Source organism: Protomyctophum bolini (assembly GCF_963924005.1).
Source record: "Protomyctophum bolini genome assembly, chromosome: 1".
In the NCBI taxonomy this organism is placed as follows: Eukaryota; Metazoa; Chordata; class Actinopteri; order Myctophiformes; family Myctophidae; genus Protomyctophum; species Protomyctophum bolini.
The window spans coordinates 33,716,415-33,742,518 of record NC_137862.1 but is presented as its reverse complement, the minus strand read 5'-3'; the positions used below and the strand labels follow the sequence as shown (position 1 = coordinate 33,742,518).

The window sequence follows — 26,104 nt, the reverse complement described above, 5'->3', positions numbered from 1 at the left end:
GCCGGGAAGATGATTAGGAACACATTCTTAACTTGCTCTTATTACCACGTTTTTGATCGTACCAAAAAGTGTAACATGGTGTAACATATTGTGCCCCGCCCCACTTGTCATATGGTTTGACCAAACATTTTGTTTGATGGGGGGGAGGGGGGACAGAACACATCCATCAAAGCTGTGTTCAGACACAAGTCAGGTGTCAGAGACAAGGCAAGTGTCTTGAATGCAGCCCATTAAGGGCATATGTCGACCCTGCACGCTCACCTCCGCACCCAACCCCTCCTGGTGCTGCGGCCATCTTGGAAACTAAACACAATATAAACAATGGGAGAAGAGTCTGGCCGAGAAATGCCCTTATTCCTTGCCTTCATAGAGCACCGAAGTCTGACGTCAATATCGGTAGAGGGTGCAAATCCACGGGTTCATGTACTTTTTATTTATTTTATTTGTAATCCCCATAGGGGGATTTATATTGATTCACAGTACTGTGTTTGAAAAATAAACATGTCATCCAGGCCGCTTCACTCATATGGATATGAAGAATCATTTGACTGAGAGAAAACGCTATTGTTACTGCTACTGAATTAGTAACATTTTTGCTAGAAACAGACTGTATCATATATGAGTGACTGACTGTCGTAAACGATACAGAGACACCTCCCTGACAATCACGCAGAGACAGCTTGTTTATTTTTGGACCACAATGCTTATATGAAACGATGTTATTCTCCATAGAGAAATTACTTCCGTGAACCAGGCAGAACTAGGGGATGAGCGAGTGACGTCAGGACTTCGGTGCTCTATAAAGTAAGTCTTGTGGAGCTCTAGAAACTGGTAGTGTTTCTCTTCTTTGATGTTTGCCTTGATACCTGACATACAGCACCTGGCCTAAATATAGGCTTTGAGATGTGCACACAATCTTCTCTGTGAACAGTGCCTTTAAACTTCACCCACACTTCACTTAAATCATGGTTAAAGGGAAGGCACTTTCTCCCAAATATAGGTAAGACATACATTATTGTTTATTGCTGCTGCGGCTTCTGCCGCCGTGCAGAAATGGTGTTAAAATGTGTGCGTGTCGTGTGTCATTGATCGTCTAGCGGTGCCTGTGTGATTTGCATAATACACAGGCTCTTTAATTTCCAATACAAGTAACTGTAACATCCAACACAGACTGTTGGTGAATTAGAACACTGTCTATGTAGCATGTGTGTGTGTAGTGTACAAGCTATGTGCTAAATAACTCATTTTTACGCTATTGTGAAGAAGAAAAAAAAACAACAACATCAGCCTCCCTTGCTATAGATATCTTCCATGGTCCCTGTCGGGCCAATGGTGCCAGACATTAGCTGTACACAGACGGACGGACACACACATGGGGACACACACGGACGGAGTGCAAAACATACTTTCCCCCATGACTTCGGCCTGGTGGAGACATTAATAAACAAAATTGTTGGCAGGTAAGAGAGATAATAATGTTACTCAATATGAATTACAGTAGGTAATACAAGTAGGCTTCTTCGTTTGACATGGTGATCATTTCAGGTCAAAATAAATGTCATGACTTCTAAAGTCACAAATGGGTCAGGTATTCTCATAACCTACTGTTGTGGAACTTTGGTTGTTGACAATTATTCTGGGGAGGTTATGTTCTCTGTTTGAGTGATATCACTTGATCAATATCAATCCTGCTTTTACTTAACATTCCGGACTAGAACATTTGTAATAAAAGCATAGAGACTTAAATATGTGCTGTATCGGAATGGTATCTGTATCGGATCGATATCGATGATGCTTGATCGGTATCGGTTCAGGAATGAAAAATCTAGATTGCAGCATCACTATGCACAATTGCGCACGCACGCACGCGCGCACACACACACACACACACACACACACACACACACACACACACACACACACACACACACACACACACACACACACACACACACACACACACACACACACACACACACACACACACACACACACACACACACACACACACACACACACACACACACACACACACACACTCTTGTGCTGTCATCATCACATCTTTATGGATCCAATTAAATCTACGTGGAAGAAAATAAATATGACCGTTTTTTTCTAGCTCACTGAATTGAATTGCCTGTCTCATACCTAGCCACTGTAGCCAGGCTTTCAAAATTTGCTCTTTGGAGCACAGCTCTCCCCCGGGCCACTTATGTGTATGTGAGTTATGTGTATTTGCATGATGTTTGGACAAAATCTGTAGGCGTAATACCAAAACATTTGATTAAAAAAAATAGGCCTCCGATGTGAAAAGGGTGGCGTTTCGCCCCCTGTCTAGTGGGAATCGGCAATCGGATGCTGCGTTCATAATTTGAGACATTTTGTTCAAAACGAGCCCCTCCAGAAACTTTGGAAGTCAATCTCAGTCAATCAGGATGGATTATGAAAAATTGGACAGATCTGTCTTGATCACATGACTATAGTGATAATGTGTACCAATTTGCGTGATGTTTGGACAAACTCTGTAAGAGTGATAATATAAAAAATGTGTTTAGCAAAAATCGGCCTCCTGGTGGCACAATAACAGGACAATGTCAAAACTTTGAGGCAGAGGTTCTGCTCCGACCTCCAGGGAATGTATGTGCACAGTTTAACACTGATCAGCCAAACGCATGCACACATGCACACATGCACACACACACACACACACACACACACACACACACACACACACACACACACACACACACACACACACACACACACACACACACACACACACACACACACACACACACACACACACACACAAACAAACATAGTCTCTGCAATGTTTGGTTTAACAGAAAACAGGTTTAACAGTTGGTGTACCGCTCCACAATCAACCTGTGACATAAACACTGACCGACACTCTCCACCAATTGTCCTGTGAGGGGGATAGAAAGCTATGAAGCTACAGCAGAGAAGCTGCAGATGTGTGTCACTGAAACAAAATAGCTCCTCGACTGCTCGATCTGGAACCGAGCCAACATTTTTACAGGATGTTTCCACAGCACCTAGGGGATCCTCTACGGTTTTATGTGAAGCTTTCATAGTGTTTATTCACACTGTCATTCGAGCAGATCCCTGGGAGATTTGCTGTGAGGGTGTCGAGGAGAGGAGTGAGGCTTGAATTAGATGTCATCACCCACCGGAAATAGCTGATCTGCAAGCTCAAAATATGTTGCGCTGCAATGCATTGTGAGTTTGTAGATTAGCTATTTCCGGCACACGACACCATAGTACAACAAAGTAGAAATCAGGCGTGATGTTTAACCTTGCATAGTGCATACGACAGAGAAAGGGGGAGAGGAGAGAGCTAGAGAGAGTAGGGTACAATACCTGAGAGAGAGAGAGAGACAGCCGTCTTTGACATGAGACACTTGTGATTGAACATATTTGCATGCTGGCTAGAGCTGCGTATCAATATTGATATTATATTGGGATGGGAATTTGGACATCGTAATATCAATATATTTTTTTAAACTTACCTGACTGCTTTTACTGATGACTATCAAAAACGTCATTGTGAAAAGATTTTGTGGCAGCATCAATAGTATATCGAGAATATCGATATTGAAGTATTTCAATTGTTGTACTTGTTCATAAATCGCACTGTCCACGGCAGCCATTGTTCTGTTATGTCATAAGGTGAGAGCGGTTGACAGCATCTGTTCCCGCTGTCCTCATTACAACAACACTACTACTACTTGGTTGGCCTCAGCCGGGCTAAATACAACAACACCTGTCTCCTGGGAGGAGAGAGGTTCTACATGCCTCAGAGTGAGACGTTGTGATGAGGGGGAAGGGGTGGGACCTACTTCTGAATTATCTCATTTAGATCTGGGTCTAAACACAGTGAAACCCAAACCACCACTATGACAGTCAGCGGCAGTAATACTGTGTGAGATTCATCAGCGCATAGCAAACGTTCCTAATCATGACTGCAGCTGCTGCTTATTTTAGTCCTTTTCACAACTGAACTGTGACAAGGACATGGACAAGAGAGTCACCAACTCACCATGCAAAGCAAAAGGGTTGAAGTTACAGCAGCAGTAAAAAAAATCCTACCCGTGTGAAGTGAGTGGTGCAACTCCGTGTGGGGGTTCCAAGCAGAGCGCGCAAGTACTGTAACCGGCTGTGTATGTCTGTGGTGTCCATCGGCCAATCAGGGATTGGCGAATGACGTAACTAAGGTACGTTTGGTCGGCTGGGTATGTATGTATGTATGTATGTAACTATGTATGTATGTATGCATGTACGTACGTACGGTATCTAATGTATGTTGGGGTAAGAATGGTGGTCCCTTATTGGCTGTTGGTGGCGACGTAACTAAGGTACGTTTCAAGGTAGGTACAGTATAAGGTCACTAACGGGTCTAAAGGATTTAGAACAGCAGTTGTAATAGACATTAGTTAGTAGCAGTACTTGCATGCTCTGCTTGCACACAAGTAGGCCATGTATGGCCTTCTTGTGTGCGCTTGTTGGCACCTCGACAGAGTGCATTTCCTAGTTATTATTATTATTTATTTATTTTGTATGTAATTGCATGTATGAATTATTTAGTAATGTATATGTTTACACACAAACTTTAGAAGTTGATAAGGGGCTTAGTGAAGCTCTCTAAGTAAACACAGGATTCTTCTCATATCCTTGTGGGAACGGCATATCGTGCATGCTATTCTCAGGCAAGTTTAAGGGATTAGGTGTAGCTTTACGGAGTAACAGAACAGTTCTGTTACTGCTGGAAATATGCAAGTATGGGCATTCTAACTTTTAAATCTGTGATGCGGTACAAATCCCGGCTCAACAGTACTGAACAGAGGATGATGGAGGGTGAGAGGGGAATGCGGTGGAGTGTGGAGATGAATCACAACCAGCTTTGCATTGTCTTACCCAAACACCTTGGAGAATGCAGAGTTCAAACGCTTGTCTGCCCCGTGGCCTGCATGTGGAATCTGGGTTATGCCTAATTAAATGTCGTACGTCAAAATATAAATTGGGCTTTAGCTATCGCAATGCAATGATCAAACACCAGCTAACTTAAATACAACCATGCACCTGTTGCTTCAATTCCACTGTAAAGCTGTCATAATCTTTCACTAGTTAGATGATTCACAATGACAATTCACAATGACGATGGAGCAATGACGAATTCTGAAGGCTCAGAACATGGAAGGTGTGTTGCCTTGTCATTCTGTAAACCATGCACGACTCGCTGATCACCAGTATAGCATAGTGGTCCAAATGCTCATTACACCCATTCACTGCACACCTCGTGCCAGCCCGCCAGCCGCCAGCCCCAAAACAGGGCTCAGGGAGTCTAATAACAGCGTGGCTTCCCTATCTGGTCCAACTATTGATAGTAAGTTATATTGTGCCCAGTTTGTGAATGAAGCCACCCCAATCACAATGTGGTGTAGTGTGTCGAAGCCACTCTATACAGGCTGGCTGTTTGTGTGCATGTCTTAGTGTGGTACACCTCATTTGAAAAAATGTAAATAACTATCTTTATAAAGGCTTCACCAAGGACAACAAAAGCTGAGTAATTACGCCATATATCTGAGTAACTATAAATATATATTTATCTATGTTTTTGTATTCCCACTCTTTTTAAGTTTGCCTTTTACTTCACCAGGTTTATTGTTTAAACAAGTTACATGTTTAAACAATAAACTTCGCCAGGCATTTCAGACTTTCATGGCTAGGGGTGCTTCTGTTTCGTGGCATCATGCACTTAATGATTGGTTCACATTTAAGGGGACAGACATACAGCACAAAGACAAACCCTTTCTAGGTGGCTTGGCCCACGGCCATGCTGCTATACAAAATATGAAGCTCATCACTTTCTTAGTCAGGTGATGCGTTCCCCTTCTGCATAAAGACAATTTGGGCCACGTAAAAAACTATAATAAATATAATAATAATAATTAATAATAATAATGCAATCATTAGAATGACTTTCTAATGCATGTTACAGATTCGTAGCTTCAGGCGTTGCCATGAATACACTCAGAGACATATGTGAGTGATAGTTGGCTCATTACCATAAATTCTATTAAGGTTGTTAAGCTGAAGAAAAACACTTGAAAAGTGTCCCAGGATTGAAAGGTGCGAGCGCACGTCAAGGTGGTTATATATATCATGGCAGCCAGTCATGAATAAATCCATTCCCATTAAAAAAGAATCAGACCGCTCATCCTTTAGTGTTACGTCTTTCACCACTGCTCATTGCATTGGAGTTCATAGAAAGCCTTCTCCAGGTCCAGTCCCCCCTTTTTCATGCTGCAAATTCCTGCAGACAAGTCCACTATCTTTCTCCCTGATCTGCCCCGTCAGGGAGAATGGCAGGCTATTTCCCCCGTCTATTTTCAGACTCCCACTGCGTGACCTTGGGCTAACCTTAGCTCACTAATCCGCAGCACGCTCATAAACATTGTTCTGGGCCGGAGAAAGAAGACACACTCACCTGTCCTGAAGTGTGTATTCTGTGTTTTCCGGGGATATCTGACCAGTCACAGGATGTCGAAACGACGCAGTCCTCTGGTTGTGGCTGCAGCAGCAGAGGTAGGGAGAAGAAGGAGAATACAGAATTAGTACTAGAAAAAGTGCCCTTCTGGGCACAGGTCTCCACCAGGAGGATAGGAGTGTGTGTGATGTTTGGCAAAATGTTTAGGAGTAATATAAACATGGTTTTTTTTGGCGATTTGTACAAAACGGGTAGAAAGCAGGCTACTTCTGAAAACTTTAGAAGCCAATCGTAGCCAATCAGGATGGATTATGAGAAATCAAATAAATCTGTCTTGTTCACATGACTATGGAGAGCATGTGTACCGATTTGCGTGAAATTTAGATAAATTCTAAAGTAATATTAGAAAATGTGTTTTACATATGCCGGCCTCCTGGTGGCGCTATAAAGAACAGATGTGAAAAATTCCAGGTAAAGGTTTTTCCTTGGCCTCTAGGGAGTGTGCATACGAAGTTTTACACAGATCTGCGCAGTTAGAGGTAAAAACACTAATCGGCTAGCGCCACCATGAGGCTGAGTTTTAAATGTTCCAGTGGCATTTCTTCCTCGGTCTAGTGGGAATGTGCGTGCACAATTTCACGGAAATCACACGATGTGTTCATGATTTGCGGCATTTTGTTTGAAACTGAGCACACAACTTTGGAAGCCAAAATTAGCCAATCAGGATGGAGTCAGGAAAATCTGAAAGACCCGTTTCGTTGAATGGCTCTAGAAAGACTGTGTACCAATTTGCGTGATGTTTGGACAAAATCTGTAGGTTTACTGTCCAAAAACTTGTTTTGCACAAAGCGGCCTCCTGGTGGCGCTATAAGAGGCCAATGTGAAAACCTTGGGTCAGAGGTTCAGCTGTGGCATTCAGGGAGTGTGTGTGCAGAGTATGGCTGCGATCAAGCCAACGGTGCCGGAGATTAGCTGTCCACAGATGGACGGACACACGGACGGACACACATACAGTGCAAAACAAACTCTCTCCCCATGCCTTCGGCCTGGTGGAGACAATAAAGGCATTTACTCATGTCTCTGCTTGATGAGATGGCAGCATCGACATTGCGTCTGCACTCGCCTACAAGAACCTGGTACGTTTTTTGATTTCCAGTACAAGGACTAATTCACACACCAGTCAAATTAAGATTGTCTTTTAACCACATTTTTAATCACTTACTTCTCACAACACCCACAATACATACTGTATGTAAGCTCGTAGATCTGCTATTTCTGAACATTTATGTGTGGTTAACAGGCCTTTTCTAGGCTGGTCCAACAGAGTGTAGAAACTGAAGCAAGGCCAAAACTAAGCTTATATATTATTTCAAATTAGATTCAGCGCTGTCCATTAGCCAGCTCACCAGGCTTTATTGATTTGAATTACGTTGGACCATTCATCGCATTAACCAGTACATTAAAGCATTTAATGCTTTAGTTTCATAGGATAAAATAAGACAAAAGGGCAGGTGTTCACCATTTGTTTTGAGAAGAGCACAAACATCATGGTTTCCCTCTACTGCACTTATTGACAAACCTGTCCCATGCAAGCGTAATTCCATGTTGTGTGTTCTGGTTTAGTGCCTATGAGCGATATGTCCTGTCAACTGCATTCACCTCGACAATAGGTTACCCATGTTCCATAATAGAACATACTATACAATACAAAACCACTCTCTGTTACTTTCTAATAGTCTTGTTTTGTGTTTTTGTCTCTCTCTGCCTTTTTCTTTTTAGCATTTTTAAACTAGGCTATAATTAATGGAAACAGCTGAGAGAAACAGCGAAAAGGAAATACAGAGCGAGAGTAGGGGAATGACATACAGCATGTGGTCAGGCCGGCCAGGAATCTAACCAGGGACTCGCTGATGAGGCCATTTTGCATCCATGTGGTATATTCGTCCTAACCACTTCGACCAGGTTGACCCACTTTCTGTACGCTCTCCTTGCTGTCAGGTGAAAAGCAGCAGGTGATCTATCAGAGGAGGCATGTCATAGTGACTACAATGTAGTCTACACCCTCCCCAGTAGTCTACTCTACACCCTCCCCAGGACAACAGTGGGGGCTAGACTAGGATGCATGTTGTAGTCTATACTCTACACCCCAGGACAACACCAGACAGAATTAATTGGGAGGTTGCAGCAACAAGGACTGCAGTACACATGGGGAAATAGGTGATGGCTAAATTGGGGAGAAAATGAAAACAACAAGATGTCTCTTTTTGACTGATGTACGATAAACTATGATTAAGACTATAACTATGACTGATTATATGGTGTTAATGTTCTCAAAGTAAACCAACCACAAATAAATATTTCTCTATACTTGCAAATGCATCCAAAACCTTTTTTTTAAATGAATTAATAAATTAAGAAACATCACAGATCTGACTTTGGGAAGTTCCAAACCCACAGGAACGCACCCAGGGTTCCGGCGAGCCGCCCCGCGTCCGAAACTGTAGATAAATGACAGGGTTACCATTTGGGGGTCCCCGGGGGTCCCCAAATGGTTCCCCCGGAACATCCAGACCCCCAGGAACACGCCCAGGGGGCCGGGCCGGTTCCAGCGTGCCGCCCCGTGTCCAAAATGGTTGAGAAATGACAGACAGGGGCGAAAACATAGTCTCCTTTGGCTTGGCGGAGACAATCCTATATAAGAGACTGCACATCTTACATTAACATACATTAATATTTAAGATCACAACATTTAACTTAAAATTACTTTTTTCTTTAATTATTGGTGTGTCCTGTAATTGCCTGGTAGAGTTCTTGTTACCTCCACCACTTTTGTGCCCCGTCTGTCCATTCGACCGAAAGGTTGGTTCTGGCCCAAGGAAGAACTGATTAACTTTTACCAAAGATCATTAATTCAGGAAGATATCCCATCCCACTCTCCGCCACAAGGTAAGAAATGGTATGGTCTCCTAAGTGGGCGTTGTTGCTTAAGCTCCTTTACCTCCATTCCCTCATCTCCCCACCCTCCCCACCCAATTCACTTCTCATGACCTACTTCTGGTTTGGTCACCTGTCCTACGTCACACAGATACAGGAATTCAAGCGAGATGGGTTTTCTATTGATGGCCCAAAGGGTATGCCAGTGGCCCAAAGGGCCCAAAGGGTATGCCAGTGGCCCAAAGGGCCCAAAGGGTATGCCAGTGGCATAGCCTGTCATAAAAATGAACTTAACTTCTGATCAGAGTATAATAACAGCAAAAGGTTTATCACGGGCCAGGAGACAAACAGATTAACTGCTCATTTACAAACCAGGATTTGAACCCGGGTCTCCACTCTCCAGAGAACAAAGCATCCATTGGTCAGTCAAAGGGGAATCCCCCTTGCTCTGGGGAGACATCAGGCTTATGACCTGGCAAGGGTAACTCTTTTACATTCACCTCCCATTGACCTCTTCCCCACAGCGGGAAACCACATTTTGGGTCACAGCACCACTCTAACACCCTCAGGATTCCATGTGTTGTGGCTAATTAAGAATCATTAACCACTTAAACTCTTTTCTTCATAGACTGAACAGGGTCCAAGACCCTTTTTTCCTCCTTCCAAATATCTTTGCCGAAAATAGCCGTTCTATAAGTTTAATGTCAGACAGTGTTGATTTTGACAGCACATTTTCATTCCGTTTTAATCAGTCTTTTGACAAAAAAAATAATAATTGTGTCATCTGAAAAGATTTTGTTTTTGTCTAGACGAAATATAAGATTTTAGTGGACTAAATCTACAGTTGATTTTGTCGATTCAATTGTATTTTGGCAGGCCTTGATGGTGTCATAATGCCTGCCATGTTGAAAATAGCCAATCAAGCCAAGAAAGGGTAAATTCTTCCACTTCCCAATCTATGTATATACAGTTGGGGCTCTTTTTTTAAAACTCTGTCAGATGTCCTGGCACTGGATCTCCAACCATGCCCTCGCATATAGCCATCTTCAGGGTCCCCAGTGACACACTAATCCTTCAATCCACCCATGCAGATGTAATCGCATTCACCTCTCTTTTGGCCCGAAGGAGGATTCTGCTCATGTGGAAATCCCCTTCCCCCCCACCTATATCCACCTGGCTGGTAGACATGATGTTTTTTTTTAAACTTGAAAAAGTAAAATTCACAATCGAGAAATTCCATGCTATGTATGATGGCAACCCTTCGTATCACACTTCAGCGACTTGGAAACACTCCAGAGCGAATCAGTAATTTAATTTAACTACTCAGCATCAATTTCAATGTCCCAAGGAGGTATATGCAGTAGGCTATATTATACAAATGTCTATTTTGTAATTGTTTGTGTTTTATTCTCCGTCTATATATCTACATTTATGTCATGTTTCTTTTTTTTTTTTATTCATGTGTTTCTTTCTTTTTTGTTCATCTTACTTATTTTACTTATTTATTTTTCCTTATTTTGTTGTATTTTCATTTATTTTAATTATTATGTTTTGCCTCCCCTAGGACCCGTGGGAGGGTGAACGGGAGGGTAGGCTGGGCAAGCGTGACCACTATTGGTCATTCTGCCCAACCTAAGGGGAAGGGTTGCAAAACAAAAAAACTGTGAATGTCACCAATAACAATAACGATGACGTAAAACTAACCTTGTACCTCTCCCTGAATAAAGAAATATATTAAAAAAAGAAAGAAAATAGCCAATCTCTACAACTCACAACAGAGCACAACTAAACATAAAATTACATATTTTCTGCAACCACTCCAAGGAACAGCTTTGTCCCCATGTGACTATGTCCCTGTGTCCCGATGTTTAGAGTACCAATAGGGGGTGCTGTTGCACCACTCGCTTCAGACTGGTCTGATTTTTTGTTTTACTGGATCTCTTCTCCACTAGTCCCTATAACATTTTAGTCTAGTTTTAGTCATCATAACTTAAGTTTCTATTTAGTTTTCACCAGTGAAAAAAGGTAGTCAATGAACATTTCTGGTCATAGTTTTAGTCAACAAAATCAGAGCAGCATAGTCAGTGAATAAATGCCTTGACTGTGTTGAATAAACTCTAAGAAGGTCCACAAGTGTCATTTTATGATCAATTTAATGCACTATGCACATATGGCCCTATATTGGTGCTGAGCCAAACAGTAAAGCACAGTTACACTCTCTAAATGAATACTGAGGACTTGACAGTGTACTTATGTCTGGTGGTTGCTAATGTCCAGGTCTTTCTGAGCTCACTACTCAAGCGTAGCAGGTGAGGAGGCAGGGCCATTTGTCTCAGTTGGAGCAGGAGAGATATCAAATCGTCGCTGTCAGGCAGAAAACCTGTATCTCCATCTTTTAATGTCCCTGTAAATATGAATGCCCTTCATGTTTACATAATTATGACATGTTGTGCAAAAGTAGCAAAAATAGCTGATCTACATGCTTGAACTTGAAGAGATGCTATATTCGGGATATATTAAAATATATATACTGTATTTTAACAAGGTATTGAAAACGACAATAGAGAGTAGACATGACCAGGTTGAAACTGGTCATGTAAATGAATAAATATTTAACCAATTAAGCATTAACCAGAGCTACCCCTACATCCACATTGGATCCATTTGGAACACCACATAATTTTTTTCCATTTCCTGAAAAGTACAGTAATGGTTTGCTTTGTACATACAAGGTTTCCACGTGACAGCGACAATATGCCAAGGTAGTGAATGAGCCCTCCCACTCTGGCTGGCCATGGGCGAATAGAGCTGTTTGGGAGTAGCACTAAACAGTCATCCTCAGTGTTCATTTAACCCAGAGAGTACAAATGGATAAAGTAATGCTGATGATGTTACTGTGCACAATAATGGTTGATTCCATATTCAATAGATGAAACGGAGGACTTAAATAATTTTTTTTTTTTTTGTACTTAAATATGAATTACTACGTAGTACGGACAGCATTTAGGAGAGCGGCAGGCTAATGCTACTGTGCATTATGCGTAGACTGTTAAGCTTGTGTTGCGTGTAAGATACATAATATTAATACAAACCAATTATAATTCCCTATTTAATTCCCTATTCTCACACCTCCCTGTGTGCTTCCCAATCAAGGACAGACACCATGAAACTAATCTTGAAAGAAATCAAGGCTTGACGAATACTGTACACAAGTTACAAAATGATGGCACAGAGTAAATACTGCAATGCAGGTTTGATCAAGCCAGAGTCTTGCAGATGCCCAATTCACAGAATGCACACTGCTCTATAACACACACACACACACACACACACACACACACACACCACACACACACACACACACACACACACACACACACACACACACACACACACACACACACACACACACACACACACACACACACACACACACACACACACACACACACACACACACACACACACACACACACACACACAAAATGAGATAAATAGTTTTGCTAAACATCCTCATTTATATCAAACAAATAAATTACATTCAAGGATGCATTTCTTGAAGGACAGCTGCAGAGCCTTGCTAGTGAAAAGGTGCAGGGTCTAGGGACGAATGAATATCCTGCTTCATTGCATCATCATGCAGCAAAGGCAGAGGAAGCCAATCAAAGAGATTTATGACTTGACATTTCTCCAAAGTTCACACAGGGTGGGTAGAACGGGAATGGGTGTAAGTGTCCGACATTATTCTGCACCTACTGTACGCACACATACATGACAAGGAACATAAACAATAAGTGCAAAACATTCACACTTCTGTGTACATACACATACACACGCACATGTATATGTGTAGTGTACACCCACTCAAGTGCACTCCCGCAAAATGCAACCACAAGCAAGCACACATAAAGACATACAAATGTGCATGTATGCTCACATAAACACACACGCACGCACGCAAGCCTGGCCTGGCCTGTCCTGGGCTTTGTTCCCAGTAACAGCGTGTGATTTGCTGAGCTGCATTGGTCCCATACAGCAATGCACCAGCATCCCTTGTTAATTAGGATTCTGCATTCTTTCCGAGTCTTTTGTTTCAGCTGCATTACTTCTGAACTATTTGTCATGGAATTCACGGCATCCCCACTTAGTGAACAAATACCGCAGCACAGCACAGTAGATGTGCTTGTTTACTTTCTAGAGATGTAATTTATATCCAGTGACAACTACAAATTAACTCCTGCTACGGACAAGCTTATTAAACTCTCCCAAACATAAGTTCCAGCATGTTGAAGGTTTCTCTACAATAGTTCTCCAATATAATGTATTTTCTTCTAAAGCATAAATATGAAGCAACAACATGCACAACTTGTATTCATCGTTATAAATTATGAAATTGAGTGATTAGGTGGTACCTTTGTATTCACATTGTCTTGTCTATACCATCAATAATATATACATACATAGAGTGCCACAAGACTATTACCCCGTAATGATGATCATTAGGTATTATTGTTATATATCCTGTTTATCCTCCAAAACCGGGCATTTAAAAAGGTGTATTTCTGTGAGACATCCAACAGCTGGCTTTGACTTGGTCTACTTGTAGTCTCACCAACAAACTTCTCCATCTGTCATCTTTGCCAAATGGAAATTATCTTTTTAAACACTGCACAACAAAACTTTGCTGCAAAAATCAACAAAAAACAAAACAAAACAATTGTTTGTTTTTTACATGGATCACATCAATTATCAATAACTACTTTGTTGACTATAGATTATCAGGTTGTCGAGGAGCATTCGCATCAGACGTGACATGATTATTAATTATTATTAATGATGTGATATTAATGCAAAGTGATGGTAGTGGGAGGTAGATGGCACTGATACATCATCTAAAAGCATCGACAGAGTCCGTTTTGGCTTGCGTTGGGTTGAGAGAAAAAACACACAATACACGCAAGGTTATTAGTCCATACAGAGTTCCCTGTGTGGTTATTAGTCCATACAGAGTCCCCTGTGTGGTTATTAGTCCATACAGAGTCCCCTGTGTGGTTATTAGTCTATAGTATACAGAGTCCCCTGTGTGGTTATTAGTCCATACAGAGTCCCCTGTGTGGTTATTAGTCTATAGTATACAGAGTCCCCTGTGTGGTTATTAGTCCATACAGAGTCCCCTGTGTGGTTATTAGTCCATACAGAGTCCCCTGTGTGGTTATTAGTCTATACAGAGTCCCCTGTGTGGTTATTAGTCCATACAGAGTCCCCTGTGTGGTTATTAGTCTATACAGAGTCCCCTGTGTGGTTATTAGTCCATACAGAGTCCCCTGTGTGGTTATTAGTCTATACAGAGTCCCCTGTGTGGTTATTAGTCCATACAGAGTCCCCTGTGTGGTTATTAGTCCATACAGAGTCCCCTGTGTGGTTATTAGTCCATACAGAGTCCCCTGTGTGGTTATTAGTCCATACAGAGTCCCCTGTGTGGCTATTAGTCCATACAGAGTCCCCTGTGTGGTTATTAGTCCATACAGAGTCCCCTGTGTGGTTATTAGTCCATACAGAGTCCCCTGGGTGGTTATTAGTCCATACAGAGTCCCCTGCGTGAGTTTCGTCGCTATTGTTGACTTGCGTGGGTCTATAATGTGCAATCAACTATTCATCCACTAGATGGCAGCTGTGGCACTATGAAGCTGTCCCAGAATGGGATTAGCTAAATTATCAGGCTGTCAACAAAACACTGCCTGGGATTCCAATATCCTGCAAATATACACAACTGAAGAGGCTGAGACAAGGAACCATAAAGATGATCATCTGCAACGGAAAACACGGTTTGTAGGTCGTGTCTGTAAACGGCCAAATTGTCACCAAATGGAAGCATAGGAGACGATAAATTATAGCTCAGGTGTTAAATTATATCTCCAGTTAGAGTGTCATCAGTCGATTTTAAAGCATTAAATAAGTTGAAAAGTTGAGCTTATTGTTGGGAGCTCGGGTTGCGTGCTGCCACTCTCTAGAGTCTAGCACGTCATACCGGAAAACCGATAAATTATAGCTTAATTCCAAACGCTGTTAGGGTTGCAGTAAGACCCGCTCGTGCTGCAGAGCACGTCTTGCTGCAACCCTATCAGCGATTGGAATTAAGCTAAATTATACACAGCTATCAGAGCTTGTATACACACTCTGTTATCCGCGGTAATTCCACAGAGTTTGCAAAGCTGTGCTTCGAACAATGATGTCATGTGATCTATCCATGATGTGACATGAATGCAGGTGTCAACTGTCATCACCTTGAAAGATATCTAATAAATAAATAAATGCCATGTGAAATCGAATAAGAAATAGTAAATAGTAAAATGTAGAAATGTACACAATCACATCGAGCTAAGACAATATATAGGGCTGATACAAATACATCATTGTACAACCATTGTAACATCATAAATCACATCACATCACTTTGCCAAAAAAGAAGAAACCGAAAATACATAAGAATGTATCCACAGAAAAATGTACCAAAATCGTGGCAGTGCGTCTTTAATCTAGCCTAGAAAGAAACTGTCCTGTGCAGTTGGTCAACAAGCTCATTATTTATAGAAAGGGGATGCCCAGTGGCTCACCTGGCATACATGTGCATACATACCAGTAAGACGCGCAAACGCGGGAAGCGAACGCAGCTGAGACCCTGCAGATCATGTCTGTCTGTCTGTCTGTGTGTCTGTCCCGCTGTTACTGTATATGTGGACCTGGCCCCTTTTGTGCCCATATATGGAGCTGAGTGGACCTGGCCCCTTTTGTGCCCATATATGGAGCTGAGTGATTGCTGATGCAACACACTCCATATTTGGATAGCGGGACAGACAGACAGACAGACAGACACACACACAGACACACAGACAGACATGATCTGCTAGGTCTCATAGTAAGTGCTCACTGCGTTCGCAACCATTAGGCCATTTGCTGCATGTTCTGCACTGTCTTTCTCTCCTGCCTTCTATCTCTATCAAATAAAGGCTTGAAAATGTCACTAAAAAATTACTTTGGGGTATTCTTTCATTCAAACATTCAAATCTCCCTCACACACACGTTCGTAGTCTGTTTGAGTGGTTGTGGTTGTTGTCCTGCATCTTGGCTCACATAAAATTACAGCCAGTGACAGCCACGTGGGGTCAACCACCCACACTTATTTGCTATTGGTTGAGGCCCAGTCAAATTCCAGGCGAACTCCCCCTGAAGCAGAAGATGGGAATATGCTTCGCCGCCGGACGTGGATGTTACGTTAGACTCTTTGCTTGTGTAGAGTGGGAGTCAAATATTTAATTTGTGCTCGTGTGGCTGTGTACATGTCATTCTTATTGGCCCATACAGTATGTATTTGTGTCATCAGAAAATTGTCGGCATAGAGTATACAGCACCCAGCTATTCAGGGCCTTAAATCAGTGCAGGAGCTCATTAGGATATTTGCGAGTAAGATTTTGGATTGTACAGTATGAAAGTCTACTTGCAGAGACTTGTAATTTACATGAGATGGTAATCCAACACACTAAATACATGCACAGCAATCGTCTCTGTGCATAACTGTTTCAGTTCAATTTCTCATAACGTTGTTTGATTGGCTCAGCAGCAGATTTAAACCAGAAATATGAGACCTTCACAGACGTTTCCAGTTTAAGCCACATGAACCCTAGTGTCCCAATTCTGTGCATGTAATAGAGAGTATGTGCGTGTCATCATCATCAAACGCGGAAGTTATGCAGGAATACCTACCGAGTGGCAAAAAAACTACTTTCTGGCCTTGACAGCCCATGCATCCAAACAGAAAAGTCCTATCTGATTGCATTAAACAATGTTTAACCCTCTATAATAATTCCGAACAAAATAGACCAACTTTCTGTAATAATACAGTAGACAACGTTCTACAAGCTCACAACATATCACATGACATCTTCTGAGCTTGTAGATCGGCAGTTTTTAGCCAAGAGATATGGTGTAGTAGAGCAGGGGTTCTCAACGTTTTTGGTTGGGGAGCCCCGGAAATGCTTTGGCCTTGGCCATGTCTCGTAGCGTTTTCTAGAGCAAGGATTGGCCTCACTTTAGCTCGCTAGCATTGACAGTATTACTTTAGCATCCAAGATGGAATGCAAAACCGGACTCGCGTCATAGTGGAATTGCTTCTCATCATGGTGCACCCAAGTGCTACCCATTTTTTCCACTACGTGGCACTCAATGTGTTAAAGCACCGACTGATTGTTAAGTAATTATTCAGGTGTGTTCATTAACATTTTAATGACTTGGGAGAAAATGTAAACAAACACAAACTCTACAGATAATATGACAATGGTCTAGGTTTACAGTATATAAGATATATGGCCAAAGCTGTGAATAGACAATAAAATGTATTGATTCCAGTATGGTCCTTTAAATGTATACTTAGGCTGAAATATAGGAAACCAATGGGATAGGCGCACTGCTTTATATTCAGTGAAAAGCATCCAGGTTTCCTGGCCAATGACAGACCCTCCCTAACGTTTGCTGTGTTTGTGAGGAAACTAAAACATCACCCTTGAGGTCAATGTTTCTGTTTATATCCACGCTGATAGGGAAGAGAATGACTGGCAGCTCTCTTCACAGAGTGCCTCAGGAGAATACTTCTCTATGTAGCAGTGTTTACACAGAAGTGTCACCACAGTGTAAACCAGCCCAGGTTAGACCCACAAGTGGACACAACATCCCTGTTATGCTGTGTAAACAGAACACCTCCTCCACAGAAATCACCTTCATTCTTTTTCTCTTTTTGAGGGGCGCTAACCTCTCCTATACACAGGTTTAATGTTTGTCTTTAGTTAAAAGTTTGTTTAGTAAACGCATTGACAATGAAGGGAAAATTTCATTACTCCTTATACTGATTTTATCCACACATCACACAAATCGGTACACACTATCTCTATAGTCATGAGATCAACACAGATATGTCCGATTTTGGCTTCCAAAGATTGCAGGATTGGCTCAAATCATGAACGTAGCATGCAATTCACGTGACATTTTGCACGCACATTCCTACTAGGCCAAGGAATAAATCCCACCCTTTTCACATTGGCCTGTTATAGCGTCACCAGCAGGTGGATATTTGCAAAACACATTTTTTGGAACAAAAAGACTAAAATCATGAATTTGAACGTCCAATTGCCGTCAAATGTGTAAGAAGAAATGGCACCCTTTTCATGTTGGCCTATTATAGCGCCAACAGGAGGCCACAATAACCTACCTGACCTGACGCTGACCTGTGCTCCGAGGAGCACTTTTTCTAGTTTTCTTTGTGATACAGCAACCGGCTACAATGGTAACTTTATTGAGATGCAAAATTACGTGAGAACTTCAAATTTCATATAAAGCTGGCTGAAAAGAATGCAAAGTCAGCCTTGATTTCAGTCAAATCTCTTCCTTCTCATGGTATTTTCTCCACTTAGACATTATTTCTTCTGAGAGCACTGTAGAAGCACTCTATGCACTATCAACTCTCTTGTTCTCTCTCTCTTTCTCTCTCTCTCTCTCTCCCTCCCTCTCACTCACTGTTACTCAAATGGAACATTCTGGAGTAGATGGTTCAGCTCCCAGACCAATTCAGCAAAAACAACAGGCCGGTAACAACATGGTAATCCCTCTTCAAATGATGGGACTGAGACCTGGCAGCGTGCGCACAGGACCGAAGGCAGTGAGCACACCACTAAAGCACGAAACGCACGCACACACATGCAGTGCACACATGCTCTGCCTTTGCTTTGACCACACTTTAAAGGCAAAAAACACTTGTGTGAAGTGAGGGTGGTCTTATCATAATACATCATCATACATCACATTCCGTGCTCAGCCAATCAAATCATCACAAATGTCATTCCGGCCAATCACTTTTGGCGTCTTCACTTTTATCCTCAAATGTACTTTGCTCAGCCAATAAAATCATCGCTATGTGGTGATCAGCCAATCAAATCATTGAGTTTGTGTTGATGTGTTCACACAAACAGACAAAGCTGGTCATAGGAGGGGATAGCACCCCTCAAAAACACAACATCCTCTTATAACCCAAATAAACATTTCGGCAAACAGTACAAAAACGAACAAATCTACACATCCTTGGTGTTAACCGAACTCTTATTCAATGTACACTCAGGATTTCCAATGTGCAGCATCCTTGCGTGAACTAACTGCAGATGCTGTTCCCCCTCTATCACTCTTCTCCGCTGCTTCTTTGACAAAGTTCTCCCTTCTCACCTGCAGTGGGAATCATTTACTTGCTCCTCGGATGGACTGTCGAGCTGTAGATGATAAGAGATTCTCCATGCATGCACAAAGACATTTGGCATCTGGGTGGAGCAGAGAGACGAAAGCTGCAGGGAGAGGGAACTCTTATCTCCTCTCTCGTCTGCCTCTTGTGTGCCTCATGGAGATTCCACTGTAGTGGAGCAGGGTGGAGCGCTGGATAGCAGCAGCCCACACTCACATCGCGGGAACGCCTCAGCGCTTATCAGATGGCTTATCACCAGGCTCCCCCCTCTCTCCGTTTTCTCTACCTCAGTCTCCCCCCTCTCTCCCTTTTCTCTACCTCTGTCTCCCCCCTCTCTCCCTTTTCTCTACCTCAGTCTCCCCCCTCTCTCCCTTTTCTCTACCTCTGTCTCCCCCCTCTCTCCCTTTTCTCTACCTCAGTCTGTTTTTCCCTATCTTCCTCGCCCTCTTTCCTCCAGTCCACCTGAATCAAAATTTCCGGAGATAAAACAAAATCACACTTATCATCATACATCAGCACAGATTTCCGGCCAATCACTTTTGGTGTCCTCACTTTTTATCCTCACATTCCGTGCTCAGCCAATCAAATCATAGCTATGGGGTACACACAAGCACACAAAGCTGGCTTTGTGTGCTAGCGCCCCTCAAACAATTAAATAAAAAGAAGTAACAGTTCAACCACATTTTACTGTAAAAAGTAGTCAGCAAGTTCCGCTTCCCACTCAGATCAATGTTCTTCACTCCCCCCCTGGGTCAGTGTGTGTTTCTGCATCTTCAAAGAATCATTACATTGTGAAATGGAGTAAATGGACCTATAAAAATGCATGCTGTGTGGTATTTTTTATATGATGGGTTACGCCCAATTTATACTTCATTGTACAATGGAGTTAAATGCTGAAAATAGCAGATATACAAACTCACAGTGCATCGCTTTATGAGCTTGTATATTTTTGCCATGTCACGTGACATTCAAGCCACAATCAAGCATTAGGGCTGCATGGAAAAGGCTAAAATGATAATCCTGATTATTTTAATAATCACAATTATTTCTAATGATTGCTATCGTGGAAAAATGTTTTTTGATATGTTTTTAACACAACGAGTGCTTCCCCTCCTCTACGCCAGAAGCCCAGAACGTGGCGCCAGTGCCAGAGATATCTGTGCTATAAGCTTACAAGACGGGTCCCGTCCATATTTGAGCCACATTCTCATTCCAGGCTATGCATCGTCACGGGATGGTTTCACTTTCTTAGTGTGATCAAAGTTTAGACTTTTATAAGGTCTCAAAGATCGCAGTTTGTCTCATTTAAGTGTGCGTGCGGCCGCTTGCGCATGCGCGTCGGATCCGTGTGGAGGCTGTCTAACATGAAGAAAATTGCTGGATTCAATTAAATTAAAGAAAGACAAGTTCCCTCGTTTTGGCACAGGCAGATCGTGGAGAGAAGAACGAGGTCCCGCGTTCTTGGCATACATTCGGTTAACATTTCTTCATGCCTTTGTAGTTTCGACTGTATAATGGCTTCTGTGATTTTATTGAGCTGCTGTGAGGCTGATGTGGAAATAACCCTAAAATGTAAGTTTAAGCTGAGTAATATAACTTTAAAGCTGCAATCAATAACTTCCATTTAAACATTTACATCCTGTGGCCGGGTAGGACCACTAGGCCTACTGGTAAGTCTTCCAGCTCTGGCCTATACTGATATAAATAAGTACAGTAACAACTGACCAAATAATATTCATTGACTTTCCTTTACTCTAGTTATTTGTGCAGTGGGTAACATTGGTTGTCTCTGAGTGGAAGTTAAGGTAGGTGAATAAAGAAGGGAACTTTGACATGGAGATTTCACCATGAGAAACGAGAAGCTCAGGCTGATTGGCTGCTGAACCATTCGCTTTTTGAATAGGTAACTTTCCTTTAACTGTTGCTCACGCATACATGATGCAACTGTCTTTTGCATACCTTCTTGACTCTTGAGTCACTGCATTATAGTCATATCATACAGCTGCTTCCCAATTCTATTCATGCCAATGGATCAGAGTTACACAACAGACAATCCAATAGTTTGGCCCTTGATCCAAATTGTAGGCTACTATGGGTATTTTTTTCAACTTACAGTACATTATAACACTTTTATCTTTCTGGAAAGTCTCTGAATCCCTTTCAGTGACACATTGTGAAGGACAGGTCACATATCAATGTCAACTAAATGTTTAACCATTTTCAACCTAGCTTCCTTTTTTCTAAAAGATGTGTTGCATTGTGTCATGTTGTGAGCTTGTAGCTAAATGTTTGGAAACAGTGCAAGTGGTTAAAGCAGCTATAACATGATTCTTTTTTTAAATCATATTGTCAAACTTATTTCTATAGGTTTGAGCCTCAATCACCACTTTGATTTAACCAGTCCATGGCATTTCTTTTTTTGCTTCTGAAGCTGTTTTAGCTGCAGTACCACAATGTCCTGAGGTGGTGGGGGTGCTGATATGCAGATTATTTAATATTTGAGTCATTATAATACTGCTGCTATAAACACAGGCTTGTTTCTATGCCAGCTTGGAAAATCAACAATGACAGACATTGTAAACAAAGTGGAAATGCAAATTTGGAGCTGAAGACTGAAGACAGGGAGGAATTATACAAAGTAGGGTGACATTGATGACATCCCAAATACGACCAAATCAGTTGTGCTGTTCCTGAAAGCAATTTCCATAAAAGCCCCTATATGATGAGAAATCCTGATTGCATATTTGTGGGGTTAGGGTTAGGTTATGTTGAAGTTGAATTTTATGTTATAGGTCCTTTAAATGGAAATTAAAGTAAACATATGGAATGCTAGTAGAACCTGTGGTATTGACACTGACCCATGGTAAATATTGAAGCTGACACACAACACCCGATCACAAACCAAGAAGAACACTTTGGTGCAAGCTCTTCAGTATGTAAAATGATTTGTGAAATATCAACCAGGACTGTCTACAAAGTACACACACATTAAAGAACATTGTAGTCGCGATATATATGTATGTATGACATGCTGTTATTAATTGTTGAACTATCAAGACATCTTTCTTTCTTTACCTAATCTTTACGTTCCTAAAGAACAGATTCAGAAACAGCAGAGGGTGCTGTTTTTCCATTTTTTGCCGATGGGTTCCCAGATTGTTCGTTACCATACACAACAGAAACAGAAATGGGGTTGTGTAAATCATTAAACTCTGAATCCACTGTGACACAGTAATAGTGGTGACATACAGTGTAGGTTGTAGTGCACCTTTCTGTGCAGTGCTGAGCTGAGCTGAACAGACAGAGTAATGAAGTACCAACTAACTAACTGTACGTCAATATTGAACACACTGTGGCAATCATTGTATATACATTAGGGTTAGGGTTAGTTTTTTGTAAGGTTCATATCAGGTAGGCCCTGGGCTTGCAGAGCAAATGATGGAATATCTAAAGGGTATTTGTAGTGATCCCTGTGGGGAGAATTACTGTTGTGCATTTGACCCATCCTATTAGGATGTGCAGCACCACGGCGCGCACAGGGAGCAATTAGGGGATCAGTGACAGAAACACCTAGAGGAGCTGGGGATCGAACCAGGAACCTTCCAAATCTCAGGAGGCCGCTCTACCTCCTGAGCCAATGCCACCACCCCCCATGATACATTATTGTGAAAACAAGACCTTGATGTGTTTTTGATTTGAGGGTCCAGGTTTGACATGATTATGTTTGAGAACCACTGCTCTCTTGAGTGACCTACTGTAGCTACCATGCAGCCAGAGAACTCCATGTACCTCTAAAGCTAGTAAGCCAAGTATTGAGCACACTGGGCAGAGAGTGACCCAGACAGGTCTTAACATGAGACCAAACAGATGGAGTGGGCGTTGACGTTGTCTATTATACTGTAATTATATTACATCATTATATTATCCCTGGCAGAAATACGTTTTTGAGCACATGAAGAGAGACAGAGCCTTATTAACAGCATAAATATGTTCAGTTCTTCCACACATGTGGCCACACATTATGACCCTATGTTACGCTTACGCTACCAATTAATGGACCATTCTGACCACTATGCCGTGCTCTACAACTGTGGTTCTCAAAGTGGGTTCCGACTCCCAGAGGTCCTTGAAGGGGTTAAAGGGGGTTCCTAACTTCCTACTAGCTAAATGATTAATAGTTAGGAACCGTGTCCATTTGGTTAATATATCAAATTATCAAAAAACCATGGCCTAATGTATACCAAACAGGGGGTCCTTTAAATTAAAAGGTTTGAGAACTATTGCTCTGCAAAAAGCAGAAGCAAGTTAAGAACTCATTAGTGAAGGATTCAAATACATTTCTAGAGCAGTTCTAGTTAGATTAGAAAACAACATGACAACAGATTGGCAGATTTTCATGAAACTGTTTCAGTTCAACACTCAAAGTCACACTCAAATTCATGGTCAAAATTATATTCAGCCTTAGGAATGAACAGACAACTTGGAACAAGTGATGTTTTTATGGCTCGCCCCATGTGCATTTTTAATTAAACGTTTTCTAAAGTTTCAAATATTTCCCAACTTCTGCTTTCCCAATCTTGTTCTAATTTTGATTTCTCAATATAAAAAAATCAATGAATGCCCACGTCTGTTCAATATATAATAACTGAGATTCACTACCTCAGAAGCCCTCTCACACCACCTCCCATCCTCAACTGGTCCACTTCGCTGCATATTAACAACTTGCAGATGAGACGCTTTGCTCCTGGTTACAATAGGGTGTGCACATCAGCGCGTATTTCTATTCTACGTCCAAGCATAGACATGGTAACGCCCCACCTGCCCCTGATTGGCCTACCGTCACTGCCCGTCTTGCCTGTCCACCGAGATGCAAGGGTACTCCGTGGTGGGAAATAATAAGTACAAGAGAATGGCAACACGCGACAGTAACTTTAATTGTTGTAGAAGAGGCAAACTAATATTGTTTGTGCCGTTTTCTTTGATTGAATAATTGATTGAACACGTATGTAGGCTATACTATGATTTGATTTGGCTGTGTTCTAAATTAAAGTGTTAGTGTTGATTATCGTGTATTAATCTAATTATAGTAAATGAATACTATTATACTAAAAAAGATCAAGGGAAAAGAGAGAGTTAGAGAGACCTTTTTACAGTATATGTTTCAAGTTTACACATGTATACAAATAAACCATAAGGCCAACGGCATAAACAATATTAGTTTGCCTCTTCTACAAAAATAAAAGTTACGGTCGCGCGTGCCAAGCTGTCATTCTCTTATATAGTATATGGTACTTGTAACCTGGCAGCAGACTATCCAGCATGTATCTTCCACCTCGGAGGAGGCTCTGGTAAGGCCGGCAGTGTCGGTAGGCCAATCAGAGGCAGGCGGGGCATTACCCTGTCTATGCTCGGACGTGGAAAATATATACGCCACATCAGCACTTCTATTACTCCATTGGCACAGAATTAGCCAACTAATAAATATTTATAAATTATACTTCATCGAAGAAACTGCCGTTTTATCCCTTCCCCCCCCCAGACCATCACAATAAAGGTACCTATCTCGGAGATCAATAGACACTGGGATTTGCTGTGGCAAAAGAAAAGTTAGGAGGAGGACATACTTTAGCGGCTGGGTAGACAAAATCAATGAAGAGATCTGCAGCTGCAGGTTAATATTTAATGCCACAGATCAAACAGGCCTTATTCTAATGATTCACTTCCTGAAGGCCACTCAACACGACCAGCAGTCAGTCACCTTTAAACAACCTGTGTAGACCAGTGGTTGGGCGAGGCTGCTGCAGACTGCAGAGCACTTGATTTTTGGTTGTGACAATCAAACTGATACCATAGTTAGTATCATGATACTGCCAGAGCCGATGACGAGACGACACCCAAAACATGTTAGTCGTTTTAGTCGTTATTGCTGCAGCAATAATGACTCCAAAGGTTCACAAGGTCACAGTCACAGTCATGGTGCATGATGATCATTAGGCTGTTTTGGTGCCCCTCCAGCATGGGTACTGTGGTTAAAAAAGTAGAACTTTATCTTCTTCACTGAATCAGAGAATCGGTCTCACCCTACCAGCACTCTCCCTGCCCGCCTATACTGTCTGTGTGTGTGTGTGTGTGTGTGTGTGTGTCTGTGTGTGTGTGTGTGTGTGTGTGTGTGTGTGTGTGTGTGTGTGTGTGTGTGTGTGTGTGTGTGTGTGTGTGTGTGTGTGTGTGTGTGCACGCGCGCGCGTAGCAGCGCTGAAGGTGAAACAATCCATTTAGTCCATTGCCACATTCCAAAGATGAAGCTGTATAGCTTATTACTTAAAAAGCAAAAAATGAGATAGTAGGATGCTGGTGAGAGGGAAAGGCAGGAAAAGGAATCAAGTGGA

At 41.9% G+C, this 26,104-nt stretch overlaps 1 protein-coding gene across 6 annotated transcripts in view; it reads right to left on the bottom strand.

The window, feature by feature from the left end:
- The window catches only part of plekha7b (pleckstrin homology domain containing, family A member 7b), a 121,127-nt gene that overhangs the window by 46,780 nt on the left and 48,243 nt on the right, over window positions 1-26,104 (bottom strand). For all 6 annotated transcript variants that reach the window (XM_080772397.1, XM_080772399.1, XM_080772400.1 and 3 more), the window contains one exon: window positions 6,509-6,592. In XM_080772397.1, the coding sequence (XP_080628523.1) occupies window positions 6,509-6,592 (84 nt within the window). The remainder of the gene's footprint in view (window positions 1-6,508; window positions 6,593-26,104) is intronic.